Source organism: Cuculus canorus, chromosome 2, assembly GCF_017976375.1.
Source record: "Cuculus canorus isolate bCucCan1 chromosome 2, bCucCan1.pri, whole genome shotgun sequence".
NCBI classification, from domain to species: Eukaryota; Metazoa; Chordata; class Aves; order Cuculiformes; family Cuculidae; genus Cuculus; species Cuculus canorus.
In genome coordinates this window covers 92,260,083-92,275,221 of record NC_071402.1, presented here as the reverse complement: position 1 = coordinate 92,275,221, position 15,139 = coordinate 92,260,083, and the positions used below count along the sequence as shown (strand labels likewise).

Below are 15,139 nucleotides of genomic sequence, written 5' to 3'. Positions count from 1 at the left end.
GAACTGACCAAAGTTCTGCAGTTATACCCATTGCTGGTGACATTCCCACCTACCACAAACCAGACAAGGGTCAGTTAACATTCTAGGGAATGGGTGATTCTCACTCCCTTGGCTGGTGTGTAGATAGAACTCAAAGTACAAATGAGAATAAATTAATCCGTCCTTCTGAACAGAAAGAACAACTCTTCTTCTGTACCAGGAGGCAATAATAGGTCATGTTTGTACATTGAATTGAAAAATATTACCTAAGAGATAACTAACTAAGGTCTGATAGATACCTCTTATGTGTGTAAACTGTAGTTTGTAGTTGTCTTCAAGTCTATGGGCTCTCCAAAATTATGCAGTAGAATTTTGGATGCTGATTTGAAGCCAACTGACAGGCCAGATTTCCTTTTACAGAAACCCGTGGAATGTAATTCAGAAGTTATTTATTTGGAGTTGTCCCTCTCTGTTGGCTGCCCAAGAAATCTAGGACTAGTATGGTATTGCTTAGGATTCTTAAACACTGATGACATTTAAGATCTTCCAAGCCCTCTCTACATCTGTGGAAAACAGTTAGGAAGTGAATAGTGCTCTTTTATGACATCAGAAAACAACCCTGAATAAAGCTTCAGAATAACACATGAGTAAAGATGGCATCAGGCTAACTGAGAAATTAGTATATTAGCAGATAGCACTCAGAAATTTATTCAGAACGTATTATATGATGTGCCATCCATATCAAAATACCAAGCACAGAGACGGTTTCATTCTAAATTTAACTTTACTTTTGGAGAGAAAGTTTTTCATTTGTTAAACATGCTTGTGAAGATGAGAAACAGTTTTGTTGAGAGGATTATATTTATACTCACAGCCACTTCTGAAAAAATTTCTGACATGCTCTTTGCTTCTATGTAACAGTCATATGCAGATGCTAAAATAATTACCTATCCAGAAAACCCCAAGCTATTTGCATTGGTAGTTCCTCATAGGTGCCACTCTAAAGGGAGTGGAGCTATGTTTTAAAATGAAGATTACTTACTCTTCATTTTTTCTACAGGCAGAAACTCAGTTGACCAAGCCTTCTCTTTCTGTGCTGGTCTTTTCCTTCTCTGAGCAGAACTGTGTAAAGGATTGTGCTGTTTTTTTTGCAGAGAGGATCAAATTCAGCTCCCACTTACAGTTGTGCTATCCACATAACGCAAACTCTTTTTTATGACTCTTACCACGCTGTTTGATTTCCCACAGGCCAGGGTATTACTAAGTAGGAAGTCTAGATAGGATTTTCATGTTATTTTCTCTTTCCCTGCTGTAATTTAACCAAACTGGTCTACCACCCAACTGTGGGACAACGAGCTTGCCCAGATTTTTAAAGACCAATCTTCCAAAAGGGGGCAAACACCAAAGTCACCATGACTTTGTGAAAGGGAGTGGCTCAACTTGAACAGCTTTATCTTGTAAGCCGGGTGGATTGGATGGTGGTCTAATGCTCAAAACAGCTGAGTGACACCTGGGGTGAGGTGGAAGCCTCACAGCCTGATGTTTCATTAAGAACAGAAAAACCCTTGAAAGCATGTACTGAGCTCCCCACCCCAAAGGCATGATGAACCATTGAGTCCCACTTCTTACAACAAAACAGGCTTTGCCAAGACTTAGTTAACACACAATAATTGATTTAGTCCCACCTAGCCAAGAGGTGCCACAAAAGCATAAAACTGGAACTTGAAAACCCTTTTGTTGGGGAGGAGGAATCAAATGGGTGCTTTACTTAACAGACAGATCAACAGAGCTGGACCTCTCCTTCTCGCCCAAGAAGGGATGCTTTTCTGGTAAGAGTCATGCCACTGGCTTAGTGAGATGTTCCCTGGGAAAATAACTACTAGCTAGAGTTTCAGTTCTTTCATCTTGGAATCATAGAATCATTAAGTTTGGAAAAGACCCCTAAGACCATCAAGTCTAACCATCTTATATATATGTGATTTTCTTAACCGATTGCAATCATCTAATGCTAGCACATCAAAAGAATTTATCCACAGCAATTCCAAACTTGTTTCATCTGTTGAATAAATTGTTGTTTCAGCATTGCAAAATTGTCTAAGTGAGACCCTTTGGGAGGGCCCTGGCAGGCTTTTTGAAACTGTAACTGTGCCAGTGACAGCCCATTTGGCTTTCTGGTAGCAAATATTCTGTCGGTGAAAACCTCTTGATGGACTTTGACAGCAGATCTGTAGGTGGCAGATTGTGAGGAGGCTCACACAGGTATCACTAACTTTGACTTGTGGCTAACTCATATATATATATATTTATTCATCTAGGACCCTCATAAAGAGGGAGTAAGGAAGATCACACAATCCTTTAGTCATAAACTGTTGACCAAGTCTGGCACTAAGGTAGGATGTAGCCAAACCTAGACTTTCCTCTGAGGAGGAGCTTAGAAAGCAAGGGGGTCTGTCCTGAACCTTGTGACTCAATGGGAGGACCTCCCTCAGTCATGCATCAGACCTGTATTTATTTACACAAGACCTGCTCCAGGCTGGCACAACTCTCAAGTCCTTTCCTCCTGACTGAAAAAGAGCTTTAGCCATCAAAAGATAGTCTGCTTCATCTTTCTCTACTTTACCTCTGTATAAGTCAGAAGTATTTCCCCCTAAACCAACATTAAGTAATTTCCTAGCTGTGCCGTTTCTTTATGTCCATATTAAAAAAAAAAAAAAGAATTCTTCCTCCTCCTCACCATCCAGATTTCACAGTATTGGTTCTATATGCAGCCTCTGAAAGTTTCACATTATGGATAATCTGTTTCCCACCCCTTTCTAATCCCAGTTCACAAGGGTTATATTTACATTAGTGTTAAGGTTTTTAGGTTACCTTTAAAGATAATGCCCTTCATCAGTTGCTGCTTTCTAGTTCGCATTGCAGAGTGATCTTGGAGGACAACCTCTGGACTCCTTTAAAGGGAAGTTAAGGAATAGGATATGCTTTAGGTGTGCACATCAGGTATTAGTAGACCATTAATCCCCAGGACCAGACTAGAACTACTCTGACACAGACTCTTCAACGTACGTCAGTGTCCTCAGTGTTTAGTGGTATCCTCTGAATTGCTGGTTTAATTCACTCCTCAATACTTGTTACAGAAGGTGTGACTGAAGAGGGTAACCTTCAGACCTAATGTGGGGGGTGAAAAAAGTTGCATTATACTCTACAAGTGTTAAGAAGGAGTAAGATGCCCTCGGTTATTAAAGCTCAGCTATTGCCCCAAGAAGGCTGATGCTGGGAAAGGTAACGAAGTAGCACTAATGTTTTATTTTCCAACATCTTTTCGTATTGTGTAAAAAATGTAGGTTCCTGTTGAACTAGAGGATTTGGCACAAGTGATACTCTCTTTATAACTTGTATCATATGTGAGCTGAGTAGCATCTAAACTGTTCTGTTGGTACTAAACCTCACCAAGAAATAAGCCTGCTTTCAGCGTTGTCAAATTCTAGAAACAAACTTCATCTCGCCAAGTTTTCCCAAATCCAGGCTTTATGGTTATCATGCCCATTTGACAATGATAGGAAAAAATACCACCGTTTTTCTTACTTGTCTTACACAAATGTAGAACGTTAAAACTGTTCTTCTGGACTTATTAATACCTCACTATAGATTTATAACATTGGATGAAGAATTTTATTTTCTTTTCCAGGCTGTGGTGTAATCACATTTTCCTGCTTTTATACATATGTTTGTTGACTTCCAAATAAACCTGTTAACAGAGTTTACACCTGCTATTGTACCTTTATCATAGCTATGAAATGTGTCTTTGATCATTTTCACTTGGTGCTATTTTCTCCTCTTCAAATTGTTAATTTTTATCATGTTCCCGTGTCAAGGAACAAAATGTATTGTGAGTGAATATACTAAAATATTCACTGCTAAGTGCTATATCTGGACAAAGCTGACACTTTTGACATTTTCTAAAATGGCAAAAATAACTGTATTTAAGGTATGATTTATGAGTACTGTATTTCAAAGGAAATTCTACGTTGTTACAGTTTCTGATGCAGCCATCCCAACTCCTTCAATGAACAGATTACTGATAGTACAGCTAATTAATGCTTTATTAGGGTTCTGCGGTCAATTATAAAAAGTTATAAAAGAATAAAATGCAATTTAATAACAAAGAACTGTGTTATTCTTGTTTCATTATCAGGACTGCTTTGTTTTGTGCATGTGGAAGAAACAATTTCTACATAGCTTAGTTTTATAAGACATCTCCCACCACTAACTAAGAGCAACTCCTATGATTAAAAAGTAGATTGGAGTCTTTAAATGTCTTTCTGATTGCTGGCCTCTATTAAAAACTTCTTAAAATAATAGATAGGTTTAATTCCTCAAGCCAAAGAAAAATTATATCATCTTAAGTATTTTCCATATTTATTATATTGATGAGACTTGGCTGCAGAGAAAAAAAGGAAGCAAAATCTCTTGTATTGCAAGTTTTAAATGTACCAGGCTAAGGTTTACTTAATTAGAACCTCCAGGCAATAAAGGAGCACTTTTTTAAATTCTGTGAATCTTAATATGCTAAATAATGCAAAGCTTCAACTCTTCAAGCATGAGACACACATCTGGCAGCTTAACATTTAAATTACAGAAAAAAAACCACTTCAGTAGTAATTTTCATGAAGAAAAGAATGGGAAATGTATTACAACTAAATTTAATTTCTTTTTGGATTTTTCATCCTGTCTAATTGCAAGCATTTGCCATCTTCTCCTTTATTTATTTATTTTCATACAGTTTTTTTTTGTACTTTTTATTGATCTTTAATTTGAGCAGCTTCTTACTGTTACAGCCATTGAAAAATTACATTGTGTTTTTACTTAGCAAAAATTGTTCAGAGAAATCTATGAGGAATTAAAGTAATGAGCTCACTAGTACACAAAGAAAAGAGCAGAGCATTCTGTGCCTTACACACAGAATGAAAAAATAGCATACCATGGTTAAATAACAAGCTTGAATTCCTTCTACCTCTTATTTCTTAAATGCGGAATATCTAAGTTTTATTTATTCTTTTCATTGTGCTATTGTTTTGGACAAGGTAGTGACTGCTTTATTAATTTGTCTCACAAAATATTGTTTAAGTCTTCACTATTTCAGCAAAGCTGTTTTGAAAACATTTCAGTGAGGCAAAATTAAAAGAGAAAAATTGAACAGCAAAGGAAACCACAGTAATCATATTAACAAGGGTACGGTCATATTTTAATCAGTATATAATCAGGGTTTATGAATGTATAACATATATGGAATACGGGTAGATAATTTGATCTGTTTATGCTGCAGGTGGGCACACGTGACATACTCAGCAGCTCCGTTTTGCAGTTTCACTGATTTCAGTAGACCTCTTCTTTCACCCCAGATGATGTAAATATCTACAAATGCTTCATCCATTATAGATGCTCAGCATATATCTGCCTATATGTGTGCATATATATAGAAAGTAAGAAACAGAAAGATGTTTATGTACACAAACACACAAGCTCAGAGCTGTGATATTGTATATACGTGTATTGTATATCTCAACTGTAACACCTAAGAGCAGATCCTACCCGTACTGCGGTTTTAAGTACTCTTGACTGTCTTTTACTGAGGGGAAGTGGAAGTAACTGAAGAAAAAAAGAGATGAAATAAAGTACAATTTTGGTTTATCCTCAAAGTGCTGGACATTAAGAAGTGTCATACAGACCTTTGTTTCCATTGCACTACTGTTACCTACGATGCGGGATTACATTTTTATTCACTCCACAGGTCACTGCTTTTCAGGAGCTTGAGGGACACACTATTTGAGTAAACGTTGTTTAGAAAACACAAATACTTTGGATCCCTGTGCCTCATTCTTGATCCACAGTCATGCCCATAAAAGAAAACAAACCTACTTTCATTTCTCAGAAAATACAGTCTGAGGTGTTTAAAGTACCCTTCACTGACATTGTTCTCATGTCTTTCTTTATTTCTACCTTTTGTCCTCCACATCATATGCATACAACTGTTATTTCCAGCACCACAATATCTGAAGTCTTCTCTGCTTTTACTACCCTAATTCTTCTGGAAGATAGGAGAGAACTAACCATGTATTTATAACTAGGATGGAGAGGAAAAAAATGACTGGTGTCACACAGGATCTTGGTAGGAGAGGGAACAAACTCCAGATTCTTCTTTTCCAGAGCTTTGTCTTATGCATTGACAATAAAATACCTTTTTTTTTTTCTTACAGAGGATGACTTTTACCAAGATTGCCTTGGCAGTGCAGATGAACACTGCAGCTCATTTCAGCCAAAGGAAGAACAAGAAGAGCATCACAAGGTATTCAACTTAGTCTGAACTTCGCCATCTCCCTTAAAAAGCATGGTGAAGCCTTTGGATCTTCTACCTGTGCCATCTAGGAAAGATTTGTGGGTTTATGTCTTGTTATTGTTTTGTTTCTTTAATCTGTCCCAGTGAGTTTTGTTATAGCTACCATAAGGCTTGACATGGCCAGGAATGTTGCTGTCTCCTGCATAGATCTATAGGGAGCTAATCTCTCCAGTAAAAAAATTTCAAAAGAGTAGTCAGAAAGACCATCAAGTAATCAGGCAACAGCAGCTTGATCAAGGCTGTGTTACAGGATAATATTACCTCAGTAATGTTTAAACACAAGATAGATTTCCTATGTATCTGTAATATTCAAGCTCTCATGTCCCTGTGCAGAAAACCCCTACAATCATATACATTTAGTATCCTTATTTGTAGTATCTTGGTCAAGGACATACATAATTTATGAACAAATATTCTCTCATCAGTACAAGTTACCATGAATTCGTATCTGCATCATGGCTACTCTTTCTAGGTGAGATACTACTGGAACTTTTCAATTTAATGGAAATCCTGAGAACTAAGACTCAAAGAAAACTGTGTTGCTGAAGTTCACTTCTACCTGCATTATATGTTCTAAATTAGATATTTTCCAATGAAAGATGCAATTTTTCTTTGGAAGTGTTGCCCCACTTCCCTTCTTAGATCAGTGTAGCTATAGTGAGTTGTAACTGCAAATATGAATATTCAAATTAATCGTTCTGGCAATTTGTCTCACCCTATTCTAGATATACTCTGAAACACTCTTAATGTTTTTAATTGCCCGTGGAAAAAGTCATCACGGTACTCACAACTTCTGTACTATATACTGAGGCACAAACACCCCGTAGCTGGGAATTATTATTGTAACTTTGACTTTAGTAGTATGATGATCTACATATAAATATCTACGAGCAAAAACAGATTAGCCAGTTTGAAATTCTGTCCTTTCAAAATGACTAAGTTTTCAAGTGATTTGTTTCTTTAGGAAGGTAAGGGTAACTTGGAGAAACCAGAGCTGTATATAAACACAACTGCAGACTGATGTGTGTACGCGCGCGTGTGTGTGTGTGTTTGTCTGTAGCTTTGTACCTATATGAAGACCAACATAAGGACTGATGGAGTGGGTATAATGCACAAAACAACCCAACCCATGGGAGTGGCAGAGTGAAATTCATTTCCTACAATCCCATAATAGCACATTGCCTTTGAACAAAATGCCATGCTCTTACAGGAACCTCAGTTGTGGGTGGCTCTCAAAGCCACATTAAAGTGACCTGGTTTCAGTAAGGTGCGTAAGCCCACGGGTAATCCAGCACTGTCTAGTCCCTTTGGACTCAGTGAAATGACTCACAAGCTTACAGTTATTGACATGTTTAAATAGATTTCTGAAATGAGCCTCTTATGAGAATAGTTCCACACAAAAGAAATGGAAACATGTGAAATCTTCTTTCAAAGGCTGTAAGGGCCCCTCTTTTTCAACGGGATGAGTGAACCCTGATATTCAGAGAGATCCCTGTTTTAGCATGTTCAAGATTTAGGCACCTGGTCTGAATTATGTCATTTGGGCCTACTTGTACCTCTTGAACTGAAATCACCTTCTTACATCATTTTACCCAGCAATCATCTATTGGAAACAACTACAAAATAATATGAAGAACAGACTTATGGCACAACACAGAAGTTAATATAGTGGATTATTTTCCTTAGCTGCCCCTTTTCTTTTCAGAAGCAGGAATTTTTTTTCATTTATTCTTTTTTTGGTAATAAAAGAAAACAGTGGGTCTGACCTTGCCTTGTTTGGGAATATAGTATACATCAGCAAAACCAAAGGTGTTATTGCTTTGTCCTCCTGTCCTCAAATTCATCTATGCTAAAGAGTTGCAAATTGTCTCCCACTGACTATCTTCTGAGTGATGGGCATTAGCGACAACTTAGTTTTTGTGGCAATGAGCGTGCACCACGTATTGGAGATATTAAACAGTGGCTATGAAAGACACAGTGCTCCCTGGTCAGTGACTTCTGAGAAAAGTAAAATATATTCTGTGGCTATAATCCCATCTTCATGAAGATGGCTAAGCTTCTGCTGTCATACTTTCAGACGAGACCAAACACAGTCTCAGAAAAATTCACTTGTAATACTCTAACAGCTTTGGGATTTGTGTCTTAAAGTGTTTTTATATCTACTTTGCACGGGTGTAGTTTCACTGAGACAATTTCAGTGCAAGCAAGGTACTTTGAACATGCTACCTACTTTGAAAGTTTCACATTTTCTAGGAAATTAAGTTAGGCAGTCACGTGAAATGCAGTGGTGAAATGCAATGCTATCTGTAGCTGCCTGGTCTTAATATTTGAAAATAGCTTTGAGCATGCTACACAGTTCTATTCTGCTTTAACTATTCCTGTTTACATACAATAACTTTCTAACAATATATTCCATTGCTTGTGACAGCTTCTCCAGCGACTGCTGAAAATACGATGATTGTAACTTTTTTTACTTGTGTCCATATTCATCATTACATAGATACACATACGAACCCCTTCATGAACCTTAAATTAAAATTCAGAATGTGGGTGAGGCCAATGTAATCCAACCTTCAGAATACAATTTTGCATTTTAGAGCAAAATAGATCACTGTGTTAAAAAAAAAGGAATTCTTTGTGTTTTTCATAATTAGCAATGTATGTAGACCGATGTGACAGTGCTGTGTTCTTTGGAAGCTCTGAAATTTTTTTGAAAAGCTGCAGAGTAAACTTGGATGTTTTGTTCATTACAGATTTCATAAATACAATAGTCAAAAAGGACGGTAAATCATTTAAGTTAGCTTTTAGTAAAGGCCAAAAAATGTGAACCACTTGCTGTGTAAAATCAGTCTAAATGGATAGAGAATCAAAATTTCCCTCTGTGGTTACCTCTCAACAGTATATTTTCCAACTCCCTGTCTAATAGAACAAAAAGGGAATTCTGTTTCTAGTTCAAACAACAGATTTAAATACCATCTCTTTGTCTTTGGTTGTGCCCACTAAATGTTAACAAACTTTGTAAAGATTTTGGTATTGTGCCCAAGAAGGTATTTGTAGATATCTTCATGAAGTCCTTCGTGGACATCCGTTTAGTAAGTTATGATCTCACTGTGTCTCTTGGTGGAAGTCATGTTTGGCACTCTGTCTGGGGGCAATGATGCTAAACATGTGAGGCACCTGCTGCTCATTCCAGAGAAAGGCAATGTCAGCCCTGTGATGCAAAAATGTTATTCTAGAGATGAGCACAGATTAGCATTCTGTACTTTCTAGTTTAAATCAGCATAAACTGGCATGAACACTGAAGGATGCAGTACTGTCCCTCTCCTCCCTTTTACTGGCATCACTGCAGGGAGGCCTGGATCAGAGTGGGTCCAGCTGAGAACTAACCCAGTTAATAAAAGCAAAAGAAAAGAAAGAGGGCAAACATCGTTAGTTCCCTCTGTATGTTTTACTATGTGGATGTCCAACTTTTTGTTCTAACATAGTGCAATGTGCAGCACAGGAAAAAGAGAGAAGGAAGTGGAAGGCTGGAGGACCACTTCTGGTGTCAGCATGAGCTTATGCATCCTTGAGAGGGTTTGTCAAACCAAAGCTTTATAGAAACAAATGAATTCACTGAACAATACTCTCTGTGAAGTTCAGGGCCCCTCAATTTAAGAAGGACATTGAGTGTGTTCAGAGGATGGGAACGAAGTTGGTGATAGGGCTGGAAGGCGTGTCCTAAAAGGAGTGGCTAAGGAGTTTGGTCTTGTCTAGTTTGGAGAAGAGGAGGCTAAGGAGTGACCTCTGCTCTCTACAGAGTCCTGACGACAGGAAGTTGAGATGGAGATGCTGAGCTCTTCCCCCTGGCATACAGTGAACAGGATGTGTGGAAGCGGTTCAATGCAGCACCAGGGGAGTTTTAAACTGAAAATTAGGAAGCATTTATTTACCAAGAAGGTGGTCGAACAGTGCAAAAGGCTTCCTAGAGAGGTGGTTGATGCCCCAAGCCAGTCAGTGTTTACAAGGCGATTGGACAACACCCTTAGCAACATGCTTTAACTTGATCAGGGCTGACTTGGTCAGGCAGTTGAGCTAGATGATCGTCGTATGTCCCTTCCAACTAAAAGTGTCTCACGTTGTGTTGTGTTGTGTTCTGTTCAGTTCTATTGCATTTTGAACCAGCTTTGTCGCTGTTGTTTTCCAGATTTGATATAGACTAAGTTGTAAAACCATGCTAGAAGTTTGAAACAGGGTGAAATTTGCAGCTCTTCCTTTGCTCGCTGTGCCCAGCTAATTGCCTTATTAGCCTGTTTTTTTTTTCTTTTCATACAAAGATCATCTGCAATAACCCACTTGACCAATATTATAAGGAAGAATCAAGTCCTGGGAACAATGCAGGCCCAGAAGAAGGGAAAGCATCTGCAGAGAGAAATTTTTATTTAGAAGAGTTAGAGAAATATACCTTTTCTGTGTGGTAAGTAACCTCAGCATCAAACAGTTTCACAACTCTAAAGTATTCCTTGTTGTTCTTGCTGTTACAGAGGTACATACATTCAGATGAATGTTATTAGACTGAAGAAAACAACACACAGGTAGACAATCACCTAAACAGTGTCAATTTGTGCACTTGTGTATGCATGTTATGATTATGACATCATATGCTATGTTTCCATAGAGCTTGCTTTTCTGTGTGTGTACTATTGATTTATGTAAATATTAAGGATTTCATTTTCTTCTTTTTGGTCACTGTGGCCCCTAGCATTATTTAGAAATACAGACCCTGCCTGAAATTCGGAATTACTGGTTTCCTTGTATTTTCCTTCCAAATAGAACTTTACAAATAAGAGTTACTTGTTATTCACAAAATTATTGTGAAGGAAGGGATGTTATTTCACCTTCACAGATAGGGATATAAGGTAAGATATTTCTATTACTTCTAAGCAAGCAAAAATTTGGGTTTTTTTTTATTTCAAAGTATTATTTGTGACTGAAGTTGATTAGAAAATATATAGAAGCATTTATTTTTTTTCTGAAATTGCAATTCTGGCATTGATCCATTGCTTTGAGAAGGCGTGGCACAGGAAGAAATTAAAGAGGATTTCTAGCAAAATCTTTTCAGAATTTTAAGAATAATACACTACCTTTCTTGGATGTTACTTTAAATATTATTACTTTTCTCTGTTATAAAATAAACATATGGGGAATGACCTAAACCGAAAATAAATTAAAAAACCTCCATCAAAATTAAATCTTTTAATTTACTTGTAATTATTTTCCTTGGGATTTAATCTTCTAGGTAATTGCAAAAGTTGGACAGTTATTTGCAGTTAGTAGAAAACAATGGAGACCCAATCTTCCACTAAATGAAATGATCTGTTAGTCTTTCACATAGTCTTGTATTGCATTTTGAATGTTTAAAGCCCAGCCATAATGTACATCTTTGACACACATGATATTCTGCAAATCAGTGCCCAGAGTTTCAAATGGAGCATCCAGAAAATGAGCACAAGAATAGGGCAGATGTCTGCGAAAAGTTAGTTTTAAATTAATTATCTATCAAAATATTTGCAAGATTATCTATTCAGGCAAGCTAAGCAGCCTTCAGCATCACTAGTCCTGTTGCTTGCTATCATTTGTCATGTTTATTTATTGCATTTAAAATCTGGCAAAAATGTAGGTAAAGACCCTACAGAGACAAAATGTATTTTCACTATAGAAATATGAACTCAGCCCTAGAGGTAGTCAACGCTGAGTATTGCAGGAGGCAGCAATCAAACAGAAAAATAACACACAATCATATAATTAGACTGCCATAATTCTGCTGAATTAATCGTGGTTATTTTGGACAATTAAGACCATTATTTAAGAATAGCTTTTAAAGTAGCAGTGTTCATCCAAATATCCTTGCTGGCTCCCACTGTTTTATTTTACCCACCTCAATTTTCAAATTAAATTAACCAAATAATTGTCAACCCTTTCTGTCTCAAGGTACTTGCTTTCTGCGGCAGTGAACTTCACTGTCTCTTTTCTGTGTCTTGCAGAGTTACGGTAACACAATTAATGTTTAAAGTTAGCAGTATTAATCCTTCACTCTTCAAATTTAGTCAGGTTGAAAGTGTTGGGAAAGGGGCTCAAGTCCACCCTTCCTCAGCACTGAAGCACTCCTGGAACACATAATGGTTTCTGGTCACGGACCCTGCAGCAGCTTGACCTCAGACTTTGAAGCCTGTGGCCTCTGTGATTGCATAAGATGCCCAGAGGAGCAAAGAGAACAGGCATTTTGCTAAGCTGGCATGCACCTCGCTGTCTTGTTTGGGACCGAGAAAAAATGGTGGCTCTTTTTTTCCTTTTGTGTTTCCTTTCTTCATCCTTTCTTAGGAAGCTCAGTTGACTTTGGTGCCTCATGCCTGTAGGGATGCTGGCTTTACTGGGTTTCCCTGGGGCGGCAGAGGTATGTCTGAGCACAGTAAATTGTAGGGTGTGGACTGTATATTCCTAGTTTGAAACAAAGGCTACAAGGCAGGCTTCATGGTGACTGTGCTGCCCATCCTTCTGTGAAGACAGCTGAGGCCAGTATTTTATTATTTCAATATGCCATTCTATTTACTGTCTCTGTCACGCTCTTTGAAATAGGCACCAGCACTTGCTTTATTTACTTATTTATTACATGCAAATCCCACAAGGTTAGAATAAAGCAGAATTTAGAGAGCATTTCTTTGCCTTCTGCTTTGCTTCTGGTCTTTGCTTCGTCTTCCTTAGAAAGGAAAAAAAATAGGAAAACAAATTACTCCACTCTTGGTCAAGTAAAACATATATTAGGCTTAGCATGCCAGATAAAGAAAGTGTTCTTATGATTTTTTTTTAAATTAGAGTCAATTCAGTTTCTCTGTGTGTTTGAAGGTGTATCGGATACCTTATGAATTATTAGTTCCATTTGTTACCATACCAGCATGATATTTCGGTTGTTACTTCTTTTTGGTCTCCTTTCCTACCTTCTCCATCAAACGGCATCAGCTCCTCTTTGTCTGTTTCCAGGCCTTCCTCTCTGCTAGGATTGCTACCTTTTAAAAAATGCAATGCTAGATAATTAGCTACTACAAAAATTTTTAATAGCACTGTAGTTCTAGGGGCAGCTTAGATCTCCATAAACTTCAGAGTTTTAGATGTTCCAAGATGCAATCTGAGCAATTTCCTTGATCTTTTATTGCAGCTGGTAAATCATTTATTGGGCTAGGTTATTTTACAAAATCCTCTTTAAAAAAAAAAATCCCATAAAAAGTATTTATCATAAAATACTGCACAACTGACATTCTTTAAAGTGGTACATATTCTGTATTAATTAAAAGCTAGTGTTGTACTGTGACAAGTTAAAAGTATCCTCTCTGTCTTGGTCTCTCTCTGTTATTTGCTTTCCTTTCCCCACCTCTCCCTATATTTTTTCTTTTTTTCCTCCTGCTCCTCTTCTTTTTCTTCTTTCTTTCCTCCTTCTCCTCTTCTTTTTCATTGTAAGTCTTGCCAAAGGGGAGACTGGCGAGTACGAGCAAAATATTCTTTTGTGATCACAAATATTTTTGTGATAATTGTGATATTTTTTGTTTCCATTGCTATAGCATGCTTGTCCTTTTCCATTCATATTAATTTGACAGTAGTGTCTCACATCCGTAGGCCATAGTCAAACCTCCTTACAGTGGGCATTATACACATATGTAGTAAAAAGATCATTCTGGCTGCAGAAGCCCACAGCCTTCAGCTTCAATATTGCAGCCTACGCAAGTGACTTTTTCACTGTGCTCGCATACAGCCTTGCTGAAAGCAGCGAGCTTTTGCTTGGGTCCAGTGAACTGATGAAGGGAATGAGCCTAATATGTAAGATGAGAAGAGGTTAAGGCAACAGACGGACTGGGTCACATATTACAGGGAGATGCACACTACTGACGTTGTCGGCCGTGGTCACAGCCCATAGCTGCTAAATGGTCACTGAGCACTTTGCAAACCTTCCTGGAGAGCTGTGCCTAGGACCTTGCCTCCTGCCATGGTGTGTCTGCATTGCCCTTCTCTCAGAAATTTGTGTTTCGGGAGCTAAAATCCTGTGTAAACTGTAGCAGAACATGAATATTTTTAGTGGCGGTTCTCTAAGTAAGATAAGTAAATCTATGACCTTGGGAGAAAAAATATTTGGATGAATTTTGACCCTTGTATCCCAAATCTATTACCAGAAGCTTTTTAGCTCTATTCTTCTGTTCTCTGAAAGAGGGAAAATTTGAGGAAAAAATTTGTTACTATAAAGCCCGGTTTCATGGAAGTGCATAATAAATACAGGTCCTAGACGTAATTTCAGCACTTCAGCACTGCTTTTTATGTGCAGTTGTATTGGAGATAGGAGAAAGAGTCCAAATGTTAAAAAACTTGTCTGTCTTAATGCAAAACAATAATGACATAAACACTTCCTGTGACTCTGGGAATCTTCAGATTTGAGTCCAAATGTACACAACAAACTAGCAGTTTCAATAATCAACATCTTATACACAGTTCTTAAGATCTAATATTGCACACTAATATAAAAGCAACAATCATCCTTTGTCTCCATGCAGTTAACTTTTTAACAACATGCCTGTACCTCGTACCCAAGCTAAGTGCTCCTCTGAAATATTTTCTCCTGAACTCAAAATATGCTACTCTGGCTCTGGCCAGCTTCTGTAAAAATAGTTTATTGTAGGGCACTGCCTTTTGTGGGGAAATACCTAATACCCCATGAAGCAGTGCCACATGTTGCAGCATCAGTTG

The 15,139-nt window shown here is 37.7% G+C and overlaps 1 protein-coding gene across 1 annotated transcript in view; it reads left to right on the top strand.

Moving 5' to 3' along the window:
* Positions 1-15,139, top strand: part of LOC104062149 (uncharacterized) — a 197,042-nt gene that overhangs the window by 88,098 nt on the left and 93,805 nt on the right. The window contains exons 13-14 of the mRNA XM_054057879.1: positions 6,234-6,322; positions 10,690-10,829. Of these exons, the coding sequence (XP_053913854.1) occupies positions 6,234-6,322; positions 10,690-10,829 (229 nt within the window). The remainder of the gene's footprint in view (positions 1-6,233; positions 6,323-10,689; positions 10,830-15,139) is intronic.